This window comes from Engystomops pustulosus, chromosome 5 (assembly GCF_040894005.1).
Source record: "Engystomops pustulosus chromosome 5, aEngPut4.maternal, whole genome shotgun sequence".
In the NCBI taxonomy this organism is placed as follows: domain Eukaryota; kingdom Metazoa; phylum Chordata; class Amphibia; order Anura; family Leptodactylidae; genus Engystomops; species Engystomops pustulosus.
The window spans coordinates 149,767,017-149,786,617 of NC_092415.1; the positions used below are offsets into that span (position 1 = coordinate 149,767,017).

Here is a 19,601-nt window from a genome sequence, read left to right on the forward strand (position 1 = left end):
ATACTACTTTGTCACTACTGCAAACCTGTTTAAATTGTAATTAAGACTGAACTGGGGGATGCAATGCTGGTATGAAAGATACTGAGCTTTTTTTAGATTTGTCTTTTTGTATAAATTTCTGTGATAAATATGGGGCAGTTTAAGTTTATTTTTTTTTACAATTTTAATAAATCTACCTGCAGTAGCAATGCCTCATGCGGCCCAGGGAGGGAAGATGGTATAATGAAGGAATGATATGATGATGAGAATGGTGGTTATACTTGTAACAGGGTGGCTTGTGGTTTGTGAATTCTCCAATGTGCCCAGCTGTGATTTTTTTGGTATATCATGGTGGCTATCTGGGGTCTTCTCTATAACTACCTGGGTTCTGAGGGGGCTACACTGATGTTAGATGATGGTGGTGGTAGTAGATTCCCCCGAGACACTCTCTGTATTTAGTGTCCCTGGTCTGATGGTATTTGAGAGGGTGGTGTGGTGTATTGCAGCAGGGACACAGAGATGAAGAACTTTTTCCATAAAATGAAGGCCCAATACTTGGTTACAAGCTATGAAATGGCTGGCTGAGACCCGGAAGGAGATGAGGGTGGTGGTGGTATTGTTAAGATTGTCCTTCGCTTCAGCAGCTGTTCTCTCCTGCTCTAATTCTTATTGTGACATCCAAAATTAACTATCTACAGTAACTATTGTGGTTACCCACTTTTTGTACGTGAAGTTGGGCCAAACCCATTAACAACTCACAGAAATAAAGGTAGGGTCTTCTCACACAGTGCCATCATACCTTGCCACTCTTCCTAATATCCTACTCTCACTCACAGCTTCATTATCTTCTCACAGGAACTGTCTTCAACTGCTCCTCACTCTAACTAAGTCCAAAATCAACATAATGGTGCAATGCTGCTATATCTAACAGTTGATTTTAGTGATGAGGAAAACTCCTCCTACTTTCTGGATCCAGTCAATAAGGATGTGGTACCCATCCATCCAGATCTCAACAGCCTGTAGTACAGCCACGTGGGGTAAACATTACATTTGTCATGACAATTCTATTACATATACACATAAAACATCAAAATTGATTAATTCAGTAACTATATGGGAACAGTTCAGTTCAATTAGTTGCTATAGTTAGTAGTTAAACTGTGCATCCTTAAGAGGTTTTTTTTAAACATAGTTCAGTTTAACTCTATGAACCCAAGCATAACTTTTTATCCACTGATATCACACAAAAAAGATGAAGGAATGGATGGTAAGATCTTCATATTCTTACCTACATATACCCAAGGAGTAGAGATCATATCTTTAGGGTGTAGTCACATTTATCAGGGCTTAAACAGTTAAAATCTGGTAAACAATCCACAAAATAGGTGCCATTACCTTCTTTATGCCATCTGCAATCCAAGAGAGCATGAAGGACAAACTGGCAGCGGCGGAGTGGGCCAGCACTCAGCATCTACTTACTGCAATTTTCTTAATGCCTGATCAGGCATACAACTGCCCTGCTGGCGTTGAAGAGTGAAGCAGGCTGCCTCCTGATAAATCTGGTGTGGGAGTGGGCTGATGCACTTAGTGCCAGCGTGAGATAGATCCCTCCCACTTTGTTTATATGTTTAGCACAGTATGATCATAATATTAACACTACTTTGAAGAACTTTATTTGAGAAATCAGTATAAAAATATTTGTAATTGATTCTTCTTTGTTTTTAAACATAATATATCTGTCTAGATTGCTTACCATTTTTCTTCTCGTTTTCATAGGGGCTGATGTCATTAATTTTGATGGGAACACTGTGTTATCATATCAGTTCAAAGACCGGAAGATGGCAACTGAAAAAGATGTTATCTCACTAAAATTCAAAAGCTCTTCAAGTGAAGGAGTTCTCTTCCATGGTGAAGGACAACAGGGAGACTATATCACACTGGAGCTGAAGAAATCAAAACTGGTTTTACAATTAAATTTAGGTAATCACTTAATCTAAATACACATGTCTCTTCAACATACAAGGAGACACATTTTTGTAGCATCTTTGGCTTAAAGATCCAAGTTATACCTCTGCCTCAGTCATACATTTCTGCATGGTTTTGGAACTATGTTCTTTCCAGTGCAGTTTATGATTGTCAGAAAAGTATTAGACACAATAGTAGCACTATTTAGTAAGTTAACTACTAATTGGATGTAGCACATCGTTCTCTAAATAACACCACAGAAATCAATATTCATCAATATACAGGCGGTCCTCTACTTAAGGACACCCGACTTACAGATGACCCCTAGTTACAGACAGACCCCTCTGACTTCTGGTGAAGCTCTCTGGATGCTTTACTATAGTCCCAGATTGCAATAATCAGCTTAAAAGTGTCTGTTATAAAGCTTTATTGATAATCCTTGGTCCCATTACAGCAAAAAAAATTGAAACTCCAATTGTCACTGGGGCAAAAAAAAAAATTGTCTGGAGCTACAATTATAAAATATACAGTTTCGACTTACATACAAATTCAACTTAAGAACAAACCTATGGACCCTATCTTGTACGTAACCCGGGGACTGCCTGTACTAAGTTATAGCATATAACTTAGTGACATCTTATACATTGCAGGTAGATTATCATTGACAAGTTCTTATATTAGCAAGGGCCCTTGCATTAAAATTTCTTTCTATACTAATTTGTGAATTTTTTTTCCTTTTTGGGTGCCAGACCTTATATAGATTCATCTAATATATAAATTTGAGTGTATGTGTGGGTATGTATGTATGTACGTCTGCCAATTGTTGCACAGCAGCTCTCTGTGACTCAGGGAACATTATAGACTAGGTTTTGAATCAAAATTTTCACCTCACTCTTTACAAAATCCATTTATTAACCACCATATAAAAGAGCCTTTGGCTGCTCCTGCTGTGGCAGTTAGAAGCTGAGCTGTGATTAGTCGATATTTTGCCACAGGTCATTAATATGAGCTCTGAGCTTTGATTGGTTACTATAGGCAATGAGTATAAGTAGAGATGAGCGAGCACTAAAATGCTCGGGTACTCGTTATTCGAGACGAACTTTTCCCGATGCTCGAGTGCTCGTCTCGAATAACGAGCCCCATTGAAGTCAATGGGAGACTCTAGCATTTTTCAAGGGGACCAAGGCTCTGCACAGGGAAGCTTGGCCAAACACCTGGGAACCTCAGAAAAGGATGGAAACACCACGGAAATGGACAGGAAACAGCAGGGGCAGCATGCATGGATGCCTCTGAGGCTGCTTAATCGCACCATTATGCCAAAATTATGGGCAACAGCATGGCCATGACAGAGTGACAGAATGAAGCTAGATAGCATGTAAAACATCCAATAATTGACCCTGACACTATAGGGGACGGCATGCAGAGGCAGCGGCAGCAGCGGCAGGCTAGAGAGTGGCTTGGCGACATACCCTAAATGGACTCAGGCTTCAAACCAATGGGTGGCAGAGAGGAACCAAAGGAGGTGAGCAAGAAGCGCTCAAATAATATCGGTACATGATAAAAGTTTGCCAGTATATTTTGTGGATTACACAGCAGGGTGGCGACAAAGTTAACATGGAAGCCATGAAAACAACCCAAAATTCTGCCTGACACAGGTCGTTTGATAAGGGGACCATGTATGGAGGCAGTGAACTAGTAGTAGATTAAAGGTGCTGCAGTTAAAACTATGTTAGTTGGATCTTGGCATGGAGCTGGCGCTCCGCTGCCAGGCGAGCTTTCGCCAATCCAAGCCCCTGTCTCTAGGCTACTCCCCAAACAGCACTTCTAAGAACGTTTTGTATAAGATCAAGTGTAGTAGTGTTCTTATAAGTTTGGGATATGGCGGGTGAGGGGAATGTAAACAGATGCGCAAGAAGCGCATGATGCGCATGGAGCTGGCGCTCCGCTGCCAGGTGAGCTTTCGCCAATCCAAGCCCCTGTCTCTAGGCTACTCCCCAAACAGCACTTCTAAGAACCTTTTGTATAAGATCAAGTGTAGTAGCGTTCTTATAAGTTTGGGATATGGCGGGTGAGGGGAATGTAAACAGATGCGCAAGAAGCGCTGAAATAATATCGGTAAATGATAAAAGTTTGCCAGTATATTTTGTGGATTACACAGCAGGGTGGCGACAAAGTTAACAAGTTTGATGTGGAATGCCCTGTAACAGCTCTTGGGCGGTGTGCCTTTTATCGCCTAGGCTCAGCAGTTTGAGCACCGCCTGCTGTCGCTTAGCGACGGCACTGCTGCTGTGCCTAGAGCTACCGACTGATGGCGCCATGGCCACCGATGGTAATTCGGAGGAGGAGGAGGTGGAGGAGGGGTGGGAGGAGGAGGAGGAGTGCCTGTATGTGGCAGTCCAAAAAAGTTTTCAAACCAGAGGAGCAGGTAGGTGGCCCTCCAGAAAAATTGAATAGATTGAGTGCCTGTAGGTGGCAGTCCAAAAAACTTTTCAAACCAGAGGAGCAGGTAGGTGGCCCTCTAGTAAAATGGAATAGATTGAGTGCCTGTATTTGGCAGTCCAAAAAAGTTTTCAAACCAGAGGAGCAGGTAGGTGGCCCTCCAGAAAAATTGAATAGATTGAGTGCCTGTATGTGGCACTCCCAAAAATTGTTTAAAACAGAGGACCGGGTAGGTGGCCCTCCAGAAAAATTAAATGCATAAAGTACTATAGCTAGAGCCAGTGGGCCCTGTCAAAAAATAGCCAGTTTCCTCTGCTTTAGTGTACAAAGAGGAGGAGAAGGAGGAAAATGAGGAGGAGGAGGAGTGCATAAATTATTCAGGTTGAGCTTCCTTCACCTGGTGGAGATTGGAAATTATGAGAAATCCAGGCTTTATTCATCTTGATAAGCGTCAACCTGTCAGCGCTGTCAGTCGACAGGCGTGTACGCTTATCGGTGATGATGCCACCAGCTGCACTGAAAACCCGCTCGGACAACACGCTAGCGGCAGCTCAGGCAAGAATCTCCAAGGCGTACAGCGCCAGTTCGTGCCACATGTCCAGCTTTGAAACCCAGTAGTTGTAGGGAGCTGTGTGATCATTTAGGACGATGGTATGGTCAGCTACGTACTCCCTCACCATCTTTCTGTAAAGATCAGCCCTACTCTGCCGAGACTGGGTACAGGTGACAGTGTCTTGCTGGGGTGACATAAAGCTGGCAAAAGCCTTGTAAAGCGTACCCTTGCCAGTGCTGGACAAGCTGCCTGCTCGCCTACTCTCCCTCGCTACTTGTCCCGCAGAACTACGCACTCTGCCGCTAGCGCTGTCAGAAGGGAAATAGTGTTTCAGCTTGTGCACCAGGGCCTGCTGGTATTCATGCATTCTCACACTCCTTTCCTCTCCAGGGATGAGAGTGGAAAGATTTTGCTTGTACCGTGGGTCCAGGAGAGTGAATACCCAGTAATCGGTGCTGGAATAAATTCTTTGAACGCGAGGGTCACGGGATAGGCAGCCTAGCATGAAATCTGCCATATGCGCCAGAGTACCAACACGTAAGAATTCACTCCCCTCACTGGCCTGACTGTCCATTTCCTCCTCCTCCAACTCCTCCAACTCCTCTTCTTCTGCCCATACACGCTGAACAGTGAAGGACTCAACAATGGTCCCATCTTGTGTCTCACCAACATTCTCCTCCTCTTCCTCCTCATCCTCCTCCACCTCCACCTCCTCCGATATGCGCTGAGAAACAGACCTAAGGGTGCTTTGGCTATCAACAAGGGAATCTTCTTCCCCCGTCTCTTGTGACGAGCGCAAAGCTTCCGACTTCATGCTGATCAGAGAGTTTTTCAACAGGCCAAGCAGCGGGATGGTGAGGCTGATGATGGCGGCATCGCCACTGACCATCTGTGTTGACTCCTCAAAGTTACTCAGCACCTGACAGATATCAGACATCCACGTCCACTCCTCATTGTAGACTTGAGGAAGCTGACTGACCTGACTACCAGTTCTGGTGGAAGTTGACATCTGGCAGTCTACAATCGCTCTACGCTGCTGGTAAACTCTGGATAACATGGTTAATGTTGAATTCCACCTCGTGGGCACGTCGCACAACAGTCGGTGAGCGGGCAGTTGGAGGCGGCGCTGCGCTGCCCTGAGAGTGGCAGCATCTGTGCTGGACTTCCTGAAATGCGCACAGATGCGGCGCACCTTCGTGAGCAAATCAGACAGATTGGGGTATGTCTTGAGGAAACGCTGAACTATCAGATTTAACACATGGGCCAGGCATGGCACATGTGTCAGTCTGCCGAGTTGCAGAGCCGCCACCAGGTTACGGCCGTTGTCACACACAACCATGCCTGGCTTCAGGTTCAGCGGTGCCAGCCACAGATCAGTCTGCGCCGTGATGCCCTGTAATAGCTCTTGGGCGGTGTGCCTTTTATCGCCTAGGCTCAGCAGTTTGAGCACCGCCTGCTGTCGCTTAGCGACGGCACTGCTGCTGTGCCTAGAGCTACCGACTGATGGCGGCATGGCCACGGATGGTAGTTCGGAGGAGGAGGTGGAGGAGGGGTGGGAGGAGGAGGAGGCATAGTAGGCCTGAAAGACCTGGACCGAGGTAGGCCCCGCAATCCTCGGCGTCGGCAGTATATGACCAGCCGCAGGGTCAGACTCGGTCCCAGCCTCCACCAAGTTAACCCAATGTGCCGTCAGCGATATATAGTGGCCCTGCCTGGCAGCACTCGTCCACGTGTCCGTGGTCAGGTGGACCTTGTCAGAAACGGCGTTGGTCAGGGCACGGATTATGTTGTCTGACACGTGCTGGTGCAGGGCTGGGACGGCACATCGGGAAAAGTAGCGGCGGCTGGGGACCGAATACCGAGGGGCGGCCGCCGCCATGAGGTTGCGAAAGGCCTCGGTCTCTACTAGCCTATAGGGCAGCATCTCCAGGCTAAGCAATCTGGAGATGTGGACATTAAGGGCTTGGGCGTGCGGGTGGGTTGCACTATATTTACGTTTCCGCTCCAGCGTCTGGGGTATAGAGAGCTGAACGCTGGTGGATGCTGTGGAGGATCGTGGAGGCGACGATGGGGTTTTTGTGCCAGGGTCCTGGGCAGGGGGCTGACTATCAGCTGACACAGGGGAAGGAGCAGTGGTGTGCACAGCCGGAGGTGAACGGGCTTGGTGCCACTGAGTGGGGTGTTTAGCATTCATATGCCTGCGCATACTGGTGGTAGTTAAGCTAGTAGTGGTGGAACCCCTGCTGATCCTGGTTTGGCAAACGTTGCACACCACAGTCCGTCGGTCATCCGGTGTTTCCATAAAGAACCTCCAGACTTCTGAAAATCTAGCCCTCGCCGCGGGAGCCCTCGCCACGGGAGCTTCACTACGTGACACATTTGGCGCTGATGCACCTGCTCTGGCCCTGCCTCTCCGTCTGGCCCCACCACTGCCTCTTCCAACCTGTTCTGGTCGAGGACTCTCCTCCGTCTCAGAAGCACTGTGTTCACCCGGCCTCTCAACCCAGCTTGGGTCTGTCACCTCATCATCCTCCGATCCCTCAGTCTGCTCCCCCCTCGGACTTCCTGCCCTGACAACAACTTCACCACTGTCTGACAACCGTGTCTCCTCATCGTCGGACACCTCTTTACACACTTCTTCCACTACGTCAAGAAGTCATCATCACCCACAGACTGCGACTGGTGGAAAACCTGGGCATCGGAAAATTGCTCAGCAGCAACCGGACAAGTGGTTTGTGACTGTGGGAAGGGTCCAGAAAACAGTTCCTCAGAGTATGCCAGTTCAAATGGCAAATTTTCCTGGGAGGGGGCAGACTGGGGGGGAGGAGGCTGAGGTGCAGGAGCTGTAGGAGTGCCGATTTCGGTGACATGGGTGGACTGCGTGGAAGACTGACTGGTGGACAAATTGCTCGAAGCATTGTCGGCAATCCACGACATCACCTGTTCGCACTGTTCTGGCCTCAACAGTGCTCTACCACGAGTCCCAGTGACTTGAGACATGAACCTAGGGAGTGTAGCTCTGCGGCGTTCCCCTGCTCCCTCATCAGCAGGTGGTGTCTCACCCCGCCCAGGACCACGGCCTCTGACCCCTGCAGTAGTTGGACGCCCACGTCCCCGCCCTCATCCTCTACCCCTACCCTCGGGTTAAACATTTTGAAAATGAAAGTTATAACTTTAATTTTTTTTAAACTTTTTTTTGTGTTTTTTTGTGTTTTTTAGGTTTTTTTTGTGTTTTTTAGTTTTTAAAACCAAACAATGCTATCCTATTGCTATGGCTATTTTCTAGCCAAGTATGAAAGCACACTGCTATGCCAGATGAAATGACGCTGAGTTATGAAAAAATAAACGTAAAATAAAAAGGAAATGGCAGACTGTGCCTAATTGAAATCCAACCCCTAATAAATTTTCCCACTTTGGTCTTTGCGATGGATATGTGCGTCACTAAGCGCTAAACACAGCGGTCGCAAGTCTCACTCCAAATTCCTGACAATTGGCTAGTAGATGCACTGCAGCAAGGACAGCCACCAGCAGATCAACCAGAAATAAAATATATATAACGCTATTGTAGGCGTAAGTAAGCCGTTTGGATTCTCCTTTGGCTATTTTCTAGCCAAGTATGAAAGCACACTGATGAGATGACGCTGAGTTATGAAAAAATAAACGTAAAATAAAAAGAAACTGCCAGACTGTGCCTAATTGAAATCCAACCCCTAATAAATTTTCCCACTTCAGTCTTTGCGATGGATATGTGCGTCACTAAGCGCTAAACACAGCGGTCGCAAGTCTCACTCCAAATTCCTGACAATTGGCTAGTATATGCACTGCAGCAAGGACAGCCACCAGCAGATCAACCAGAAATAAAATATATATAACGCTATTGTAGGCGTAAGTAAGCCGTTTGGATTCTCCTTTGGCTATTTTCTAGCCAAGTATGAAAGCACACTGATGAGATGATGCTGAGTTATGAAAAAATAAACGTAAAATAAAAAGGAAATGGCAGACTGTGCCTAATTGAAATCAAACCCCTAATAAATTTTCCCACTTTGATGTTTGAGGTGGATATGTGTGTCACTAAGAGCTAAACACAACGGTAGCAAGTCCCCCTGCAAATTCCTCACAATATGGTACTAGCTGCACTACTAGTGCCAGCAAGCCCAGCCACAAGCAAACAAAAAAAAAAAAAGTATAACGTTATTGTAGCCCTAAGAAGGGCTGTTGGGTTCTTGTTGAATCACTCCTGCCTAACACTATTCTAATAGAACACCCTAACGCTTTCCCTGACCAGCAGCAGCTCTCTCCCTAGCGGCATCCAGACACAGAATGATCCGAGCAGCGCGGGCAGCGGCTAGTCTATCCCAGGGTCACCTGATCTGGCCAGCCAACCACTGCTATCGATGTGTAAGGGTACCACGTCATGCTGGGTGGAGTGCAGAGTCTCCTGGCTTGTGATTGGCTCTGTTTCTGGCCGCCAAAAAGCAAAACGGCGGGAGCTGCCATTTTCTTGAGCGGGCGAAGTATTCGTCCGAGCAACGAGCAGTTTCGAGTACGATAATGCTTGAACGAGCATCAAGCTCGGACGAGTATGTTCGCTCATCTCTAAGTATAAGCCTATGTGTGAGGTAAGACAGATAGTGATAGAGACAGAGAGGCAGGCATTCAGGGAGATTGAGTGAGTGACAGAGAGACAGACAGTGAGAGTGAGTGACAGAGAGATAGGCAGGGAAATGAGTGAGGGACAGACTGGCAGGGAGAGTGACTAACAGAGAGACATGCAGGGAGAATGAGAGACAGGCAGGGAGAGTGAGTAAAAGAGACAGCGAGACAGGTATGGAGAGTGAGTAAAATACAGGTAGGGTGATAGACAGAAAAAGTGAGTGAGAGACAGGCAGAGAGAGTAAGTGAGACACAGGCAAGGAGAGTGGTGAGAGACAGTGAGACAGGCAGGGAGAGTGCATGGAAGACAGGTAGGGAGAGTGAGTGAGAGACAGGCAGGAAAAGTGAGTGAGTAAGAGACAGAGAGACGGGCAGGGAGAGTGAGTGAGAGAAAGAGAGACAGACAGGGAGTGTGAGAGCCAGGCAGGGATAGTGAGAGCCAGGCAGGGAGAGTGAATGATTGAGAAACAAAAAGGGCGAGATAGATACATGTATAGATATACATTTTTTTTTGGTTAAGTGATTCTATTTTGTTATAGATATGAGCAGTTATTTACTATCCCAGGCAATGCCGGGATCTACAGCTAGTTTCTACATGTATTAGAAAAAGATATCTAGGTAGATGTTATAAAGCAAAAAATTAATTTGGCCGATGTACATATGATGACCGGTGAATAAAGCCCCGCTACAGACAGCATACAGGCAAGAATGTAAAGCAGAAAAACATTGGTGTAAATGTAGGCTCACAATTATTATCTTACCAAATATATAAATAGCACACTTTATTTGCATTTTAGTAGCTATAAAACATAAAGTATAGGGAAAATATTCTTATTTCCATTCAGAATGAAATCTTGAGCTGAAATCTGGCTAACGGTTTATTTTTATTTCACATGTCAACATGTTCTTTGTATTCACTAACAATTTATTTTTATATCAAAAAGACATCTGATATATTATTTCCTTGAAATATGTGACAATGTGGTCATTAAATTTTATTTACTTGTGTAGTAAAATAATTAGGTAGGTGTCAGGTAGTCCTCTATTTGTACATAAAAAGAATATGTGTCTAGCATGAACATTTAAGTTTTTTTTTTTTTAAGAAACAGGAGCAAAGTCTAAAAAGGCAAAATATAATAGGGTATAATCTTCAATCCCTTTATATTGGAAAAAAGTGCAGAAAAAGTAGCAAAAAGCTTTGTTTGTGCTATATCATTCATACTTGAGGAAGGCAGCTATTTAGCTGAAAGAACAGCTAAAATAGTATTATGCTTCTTCACAAGAATAATATACTGGTATATAGAGATATATCTCTATATGGAAGCATATTGTATATTTAAAATCTAAAGTATATACATGATGTCTGCCTTAATGACACCCTACTTACAGATGACTCCTAGTTACAGATGACTCCTAGTTACAGATGGACTTCTCTGCCTCTGGATGCTTTACTTTATAATAATAAAGTATTACTTTACTTTAACATTATAAGTTATAACTGTAAACATGAGAAGATACAAAAGTTTGCCTATTTTTCTTATAATGTGTTCATTTTTTTCCTTTTTATTTTCTTTATTTATGTGAAGATTTAAAAAACCACACACACCAATATTACCGGAGAGAATAATTACTGTTTTAAATAATTGCAGAGGGGTCCACAAAATCTGGAAGTCATCCATTATATCTTATCTTGCTGCAAATAAAACTTAGTTCATTCTGTAAATAGTGCAAATTCTTTTAGACAGTCAAGAATTTTGAAAATTGTTTTTAAAAGTACATAAAAATGTTTTGGATATATCAATGTATGGTATTCACTTTTTACATGTGGTCAGTAAAATTATCTTCTTTCTATACTAGGAAGCAACCAGTTTGGAAATATCTATGGCCATACCACAGTGACTACAGGGAGCCTTCTTGATGACCATCATTGGCACTCTGTTATAATAGACCGCCATAAAAAACATATAAACCTTACACTTGATAATCATGTACAACATTTCAAAACCAATGGCGAATTTGTTAAATTAGACCTGGATTTTGAGGTAAGAAGAAAAGTTAAAATTGTAGAATGTTATTAAAATAAAAAACAACTTACAAAATTTTTAAAAAGTTCTTTTAGACACCATACATGTTATTTGCATTTATTACCTCTGCCATAAGTGTATGAAGGATATCAGATCTTCACAGATGACAATAGTTCTCAGCTTTCAGTGAAGTGTTCATGATTGTAAGGGGTAATTCTGAACATAGGGGGATATTTACGTATGATAGCCCCGCCGCTGCAAATTCGCAGCCCGATTCATGATGAGGCTTCTGCCTCTTCATGTATCGGGCTGCCAGCTGCGCAGCGTTTTTCCTATGCCAGGCAGGGCCTGGCGTAGAAAAAAACGCAACCGGCGACTTTTCACGTATGAAAAGTCGCCGGCAGCAGCGAGTGCGCAGGCGCGGGGACAGTAACGCCCCGCGCCGGCCCACTCCAGTCTGACCGTGCCCCCCGCTTGGCCGGCCGTGCCCCCCCTTCACGCCCCTTCACGCCCCACTGGCGTGAAGGTGGCGGATAGTGAAAAATAATCGCAAAAGCTAGCAATAAGCTAGCATTTGCGATAATTTCAGGGCCTCTGCGCCACTGGCGGTGCGCAGAGGCCCTGATAAATATGCCCCATAGAGTTCATGCTGAACATAGCATTACGCCTCAGATTTCATTGTCAGACAAAGACACAGATCCTGAAGGCTTAGTTGTGCTTTCACTATTTTAACAGAATAGCTGTCCTGTTCAAAGATCAAGGGAATTGTTCTGTTATCATCGCAGGTTTACCACCAAAAAATAAAATAAAGGATTATCAAAATGACAAATATTCCCCAACAAATACAACCCCTGAAACAGCCTCTCAGTGTAGGAAGATAAAATTAAATCTACAGTTGTCTTATCTTGTTAACAGGCCTCAAGAAAAAAACAGAAATGTATAAATAAATATCTGTGGTCATGTTGCATCTTTAATGCGTACTTTCTACTAGATTGTCATTCACTCCAAGATGAATAATGCACATTGTACTGAATGCTTACTCACAGTGTGCATTTACTGCTTGTTTATAGTCAGGCATATAAGACGTACCATACACTCACCGGCCACTTTATTAGGTACACCTGTCCAACTGCTCGTTAACACTTAATTTCTAATCAGCCAATCACATGGCGGCAACTCAGTGCATTTAGGCATGTAGACATGGTCAAGACAATCTCCTGCAGTTCAAACCGAGCATCAGTATGGGGAAGAAAGGTGATTTGAGTGCCTTTGAACGAGGCATGGTTGTTGGTGCCAGAAGGGCTGGTCTGAGTATTTCAGAAACTGCTGATCTACTGGGATTTTCACGCACAACCATCTCTAGGGTTTACAGAGAATGGTCCGAAAAAGAAAAAACATCCAGTAAGCGGCAGTCTGTGGGCGGAAATGCCTTGTTAATGCCAGAGGTCAGAGGAGAATGGGCAGACTGGTTCGAGCTGATAGAAAGGCAACAGCGACTCAAATCACCACCCGTTACAACCAAGGTAGGCAGGTGAGCATCTCTGAACGCACAGTACGTCAAACTATGAGGCAGATGGGCTACAGCATCAGAAGACCACACTGGGTGCCACTCCTTTCAGCTAAGAACAGGAAACTGAGGCTACAATTTGCACAAGCTCATCGAAATTGGACAGTAGAAGATTGGAAAAACGTTGCCTGGTCTGATGAGTCTCGATTTATGCTGCGACATTCGGATGGTAGGGTCAGAATTTGGCAACATGAAAGCATGGATCCATCCTGCCTTGTATCAACGGTTCAGGCTGGTGGTGGTGGTGTCATGGTGTGGGGAATATTTTCTTGGCACTCTATGGGCCCCTTGGTACCAATTGAGCATTGTTGCAATGCCACAGCCTACCTGAGTATTGTTGCTGACCATGTCCATCCCTTTATGACCACAATGTACCCAACATCTGATGGCTACTTTCAGCAGGATAATGCACTATGTCATAAAGCTGAATTCATCTCAGACTGGTTTCTTGAACATGACAATGAGTTCACTGTACTCAAATGGCCTCCACAGTCACCAGATCTCAATCCAATAGAGCATCTTTGGGATGTGGTGGAACGGGAGATTCGCATCATGGATGTGCAGCCGACAAATCTGCGGCAACTGTGTGATGCCATCATGTCAATATGGACCAAAATCTCCGAGGAATGCTTCCAGCACCATGTTGAATCTATGCCACGAAGAATTGAGGCCGTTCTGAAGGCAAAAGGGGGTCCAACCCGTTATTAGCATGGTGTACCTAATAAAGTGGCCGGTGAGTGTATATACTTGAGAATAAGCTGACCCTAGTATAAGCCAAGGCCACTAATTTTATCACAAAAAACTGGGAAAACCTTTTGACTCCAGTATAAGCTGAGGGTAGGAAATGCATTGCTCACAGCCTCCCCAATATATAGCCTGCCAGCCCCCTGGAGTATATAGCCTGCCCCCTGTACTATATAGCCTGCCAGAGCCAGCCCCCAGTAATGTATAACCTGCCAGCCCCAGACCCAGTGTATATAAGCCGGCCAGCCCCTGCCCCAGTGTATATAAGCTGGCCAGCCCCTGTCACACTGTATATAACCTGCCAGCCCCTGCCCCAGTGTATATAGCCTGCCAGCCCCTGCCCCAGTGTATATAGCCTGCCAGCCCCTGTGTATATAGCCTTTCAGCCCCTGCTCCAGTGTATATAGCCTGCCAGTCCCTGCCCCAGTGCATATAGCCACTAGCCCATGCCCCAGTGTGTATAGCCACCAGCCCCTGCCCCAGTATGCAGCTGGCCTCCTCCTCTGGTCGTACATCTGGCACTCAGCTCTGTCGTGCAGCTAGTTGATTAAAAAAAAATGATAAAAAAAAAAATCAAAACTCACCTTTCCGGCGGCCCCCACCGGTCTTCAGTGTGATCTACTGGCACACACAATGCCATTGCAGCGGCTGCGTCTGACGTCAGATCATGTGACGGTCATGGGCCTGCTGCCGGACGGATCACACAGAGAATCTACGGGGGCCTCCGGAAAGGTGAATTTTGATTTATTTATTTTTTTGACTCGAGTATAAGCCGAGTATGGGTTTTTCAGCACATTTTTCGTAGATATCACAATAATAAAGACATATCCTAAAGAAATACTTGACATATCTCTGTTTTTGGATGTATTTTTATTTTAATCAAATTATATTGCACTCCCTCCTGAGCCAGTGTAAAGAAAAGGGTCACAATTTTGGGGCTATTAATGGAAATCTACAGCTAAATTATAAATATCCAATGTGTTCCATTAAGGTATTCCGTATGTTAGTCTCTCTCCTGTTGTTTCCCTTGCTGGGTATATGCTCTACTCATATCACAATGAAATGGTTGCTTAGCAGCAACATAATTTTGCCTCTATAGATACTTGATTCTATGGAGCTATGTTTTATCTATCAAAATGCTTCAGAAATCCTGTATTATATAAATTACATGGACTTGCCACCATATTCTCTCCATAGGTTATAAATCATGAGATCACAGCTCAGCCCTGACTTTAAAATTATGGCATCTACACTTACTTAGGAGACTCTGGATCGGGAGGATAATCACATTGCATTTCCAGCAAGCAGAGATAGTACTGTCTCTGGATGGTCTTGTGATGCTGCACTGAATGGGACATGCTAAAAATTTGAAGTCTTGAAGATAATGTAGCACTGCAGAAGTAAGTGCAGTGAAGGGAGAAGATTGTGATGTGGAGTCATGTGGGTGCAGCCCTTGCAAAATAGACATAATCATTTTTCTTAGTTTATTTTGAGAATTTTTGGGGCGTATTGCAATTTTTCCGCTTTTTTGTGGACTTTTTGTGAGATTCCAGACGTGCTAAATGTCGCAAATGACATTTATGCTTTCAAATTGTTAAAATTTGCAGCATTTTTTGCCTCAAAAAATTCCAGATGAAACCATACTTAAGGAAAACTTAAAAAATGGAAAGAAGTGACTTGAGACTTTTTTGCAACATTTTTGAGACATTCGTAACAATAAAAACATTTAACACAAGAAAAAGGTGAGATTGATAAATTACCAAAGTAGCAGACTGAAGAGAGAAGATAATTACAACCTTTAATAGTCTAATATATAATTTTTTAAATATGTTGATGCAAAATGAAATACTGTAACATATTTTAAAATTAAAAAAAAAGAATAATGTAAATATAAATACTTTCATTTCCATTCCAGCTTACCTTTGGAGGTATGCCTTTGTCGGGAAAGCCAAGCTCAAGCAACAGAAGGAATTTCAAAGGTTGTATGGAAAGTATTAAGTATAATTCACTTAATATCACTGACCTTGCCAGGAGAAAGAAGATGAATTCCTATAATGTGGTACGTAGGGCACCCGTGTCCTTGCCCTAAGTGTGAATAGTATGATAAACTGTATAATTGTAAGCCTGTTGCCCATTAAATAGCAATGTTCTGCTGCTTTTGCTTTATTGGTTTTAGATGAATATATAGTAGGTTTAGCTATGTATGCTATGTAGAGCACATTACCGATGTAAATATTTGTTTCTAATAGTAGCAATGTAATGATGTTGATTTTCATTTTCTTTAGAGATAAGTGTATAAAAATTCTCTGTTGCTATGTTTTTTCATTTGTATTAAATAATATAAAAGCACTCATTATGCTTAGTGTAACTTGCACTAAAAACTTAGGAGACAACACTATGTACAGTTTCATCAATTTACTCTAAATGTGTTTTTTTGTAAAAAAATTGTAAAACTTGAAATAAAAGTTATGGGACCCATTTATCATATACTGGCGCTTGCTATCATATGCCCCACACCAACCCACTCTGCTGCTGGCCATGCCACCCTAAGCATTGCTCAATGCCCACTAGACCACAGCCAAGAATAACACCTATTTGAGGGCTTGTATGCTGACCCTGATAAATCTGGCCGATGGTGTTATACAGTAAAGTTTAATTTAAGTAAAATAGTCACTAAATCACTAAATAATGACAAAGAAATTAGCTCCATTTCCAAATACAAATTATATATATGTTCAATGACTTCAAAGAAAGAAAAGACCAAATTAAAAAATGCAAAAACACACAAAAACTCAGACAATCATTTTGGGAATTATGTATAAAATGTTTAAAATACAGTTTATTTGATTGAATGCAGACTATTTACTAGATCTTGACGCAAAGTTCTCTCTATCGACAAAGTTTTATGTATGTCTCATAAATTTCATTTATTGAGCCTGTTTGTTTTCTTACTTTCAGGATAATTTAAGTTTTACCTGTGTGGAATCACATGCAGTTCCAGTCTTTTTTAATGCCACAAGCTACTTGGAAGTTCAAGGACGAGAAGATGAGGATGTACTATCCGTTAGTTTGCATTTCCGTACTTGGAATCCAAATGGTCTCCTCCTTTTCACCACTTTTTCAGACGAAATTGGGAGTGTTGAAATTGACTTAACAGAAGGCAAAGTTTTTGTGCATGTAAACATCACTAAGTCAAAGAAAAACCGTATTGACATTTCTTCAGGTAAGTTGTTATAATTTGTATCTAAAGCTTTACACGCATGACCATATTTGTGTGCCATGAGTTAGCCAAACAAATGGTAGCTATTTTATGACACCATTGATTTCTATTGTGCACGTTGAAGGTGCAGTGCTTGCACTGTGTCTCATTGCAACTCTGAATGTTCCCACCCGAGACGCAGAATATTATAAAACAAATCCTATTCCTGCAAAGATTTGTGGCATGACCAGTGATTTGGCCATGGATGTTGACCTGGTTTGCAGTGCTCACCCACAAAGTTAGTTGGGCAAGGAGCAACGGAACACAGCCTTTTGCTTGCAGGCCATAAATTTAACATTGCCTTGTGTATGAGACCTAATACTGTATTCTAAAGTAAATATAAATACTGGCTTTGATTTTTAGACTTTCTGCTCAACAAACTTTTCACATAGTCTGTCACCTGCCTTTACCCCTTTTAAACCTTTGTGTGACATGAAAAGATGTTTCAAAAACTAAAGCTATCATTCCACTGTAGCAATGTATGCTTGACACAATGAATTTAGAAAATCTTCTGTTCAGTTGATTGATGTGAATGATACTTTAGATGTTATCCACAAGCTACAGAGTCTTTCCCCACACAATTATAACTCAATCTTCCCCATTCCCTAGCTAGGCCTCTGTTTTATATAGATACTGCTTTATCCACTTAAGACACAATAATAACAAGAAACTTAGAAATTAACCACCAGTTAAAATACTTGTTCTTTTGAGCTAACGAGAAATAAAATAATGTAACTAAAAAGTTTTTGTAAAAAAAGGAAACAAGTGATATATATTTAAATTCCAGCATTATTAGTGTATTATTTCCTGAACGATACAGAATTGTTGTTTGCTGAATGCAATATTTCAAATTAAATATATTCAAATGAGTTAACTCAGAACAGAGCTGTCTCATGAGATCTACAAAGTTTTATTGTGCAAATTAGAAAGGTAGCTTTATGGTTATATTTTACTCAGATGACACAATTTTATGAGCCTTTAGCTCTTTTTCATGCAATTTTTTTCCCCCCAAATCAGAAAATGAATTCCTTTGCCTTGAGCCTATTTTCCACCTCATAGTTAACATTTCATTGTTAATCCTGAGGCTCAAGGCCCTGTCTTTCTATATGTCCTGTCAACTGCAAGAGTATTAGATATGTGAGGTATAGATATCTTTTTGTCACATAAATCTGCATCAGATAAATCTATCTGCTGCCACAAGGCAGCTTTGAGCCCTTGGGATTCCTTTGTGAGTGTCATATTGTCATAAGCAAATCAGTTCACAAATATATCATACCTTAGGTGAAGGTAAAGTCCCTACGGAGTAAATTTAATATTTAATAAAAGTACCAAAAATTATTTATTCAGAATTCCAAAGCAGAACCTGATTTAATATCTCTTTTTTATGTGTTTCCCATCTATTAAAGAGAACCCGTCAGGCAAATTAACCCTCTAAACTAAATATATTTTCATAAACTGAGGTCCTAAAGCTGTATGCAAATGACCTGAGAGATATCCAATGAGTCCTTATCATATTCAAGCTGTCCAGCTTATTCATGAGTGGGAGGCACAGCCACACCCTCAAGTGCTTGACTGACTGCCTGCATAATGATGTGAGTTAAAATGGTGTAATGGCTCCACCATCCGGGTGCTGGCCATGCCCCCTGCACCATGTGTGTGTGTATTTGAAAGATACAGCAGCTCCAGGCAGCCATGTTATAGCAGAACATGTCTCTCACACATCTTACTAAATGTGTATAGGTCAGCAGATAAAGCACAGACACTAGCAATGCTTTACTATACATTGCACACAGACATGAGCAGGGGGAGGGGAGGGGTAACAGGGGTGACTTCACTGACTCTGACCATGTGACCAGCCTCATTTACATAATGAAGAAAAGATGATTTTACAATGATTAATGCATGAATTGACTAGATAAAGGCAGGGATGGAACATTGTTACAATTCTATTTGGTACATTCAGTTCCTAAATAAGATCCATCACCACTTGTATTCCCCATGAAATAACAATTCTGGATAATTATTTCCTCTTACTATCACTTCATTAGTTTCTTCCTGAAATTAAAAAATACCATACTGAGTGGGACCATTCAGCTTGTTATGTGACTCTTCACAGTCAGACACGGTAGTGACTGGACAATACCAGGACAAACTTGCGCTGGTAAAATAGAGCTCTCAATTTATAAATTTCTTTCTAGGAGAAAAACAGCAGAATGGGGCAATGTAGAGATAAAAATGGAAATTATTAGATGCAAGAATTGGAAAAAATTATCAAGCTGTCTTTTGGGCTTTACATGGTTTTAAGAAGTTTTTAGACTTTTTTCCGACTAGTACTATAGGGGTTCATGGCCTTGTAAAAAGGGGTGTGGCTTCACAGCAAAAAGTCTGTGCCTCAAAAAATTAAGTCAGTGATCAAGA

General features: G+C 42.6%; 1 protein-coding gene across 1 annotated transcript in view; it reads left to right on the top strand.

Moving 5' to 3' along the window:
- Nucleotides 1-19,601, top strand: part of CNTNAP2 (contactin associated protein 2) — a 1,040,519-nt gene that overhangs the window by 479,516 nt on the left and 541,402 nt on the right. Inside the window, exons 5-8 of the mRNA XM_072153374.1 lie at nucleotides 1,756-1,959; nucleotides 11,447-11,631; nucleotides 15,840-15,983; nucleotides 16,883-17,147. Of these exons, the coding sequence (XP_072009475.1) occupies nucleotides 1,756-1,959; nucleotides 11,447-11,631; nucleotides 15,840-15,983; nucleotides 16,883-17,147 (798 nt within the window). The remainder of the gene's footprint in view (nucleotides 1-1,755; nucleotides 1,960-11,446; nucleotides 11,632-15,839; nucleotides 15,984-16,882; nucleotides 17,148-19,601) is intronic.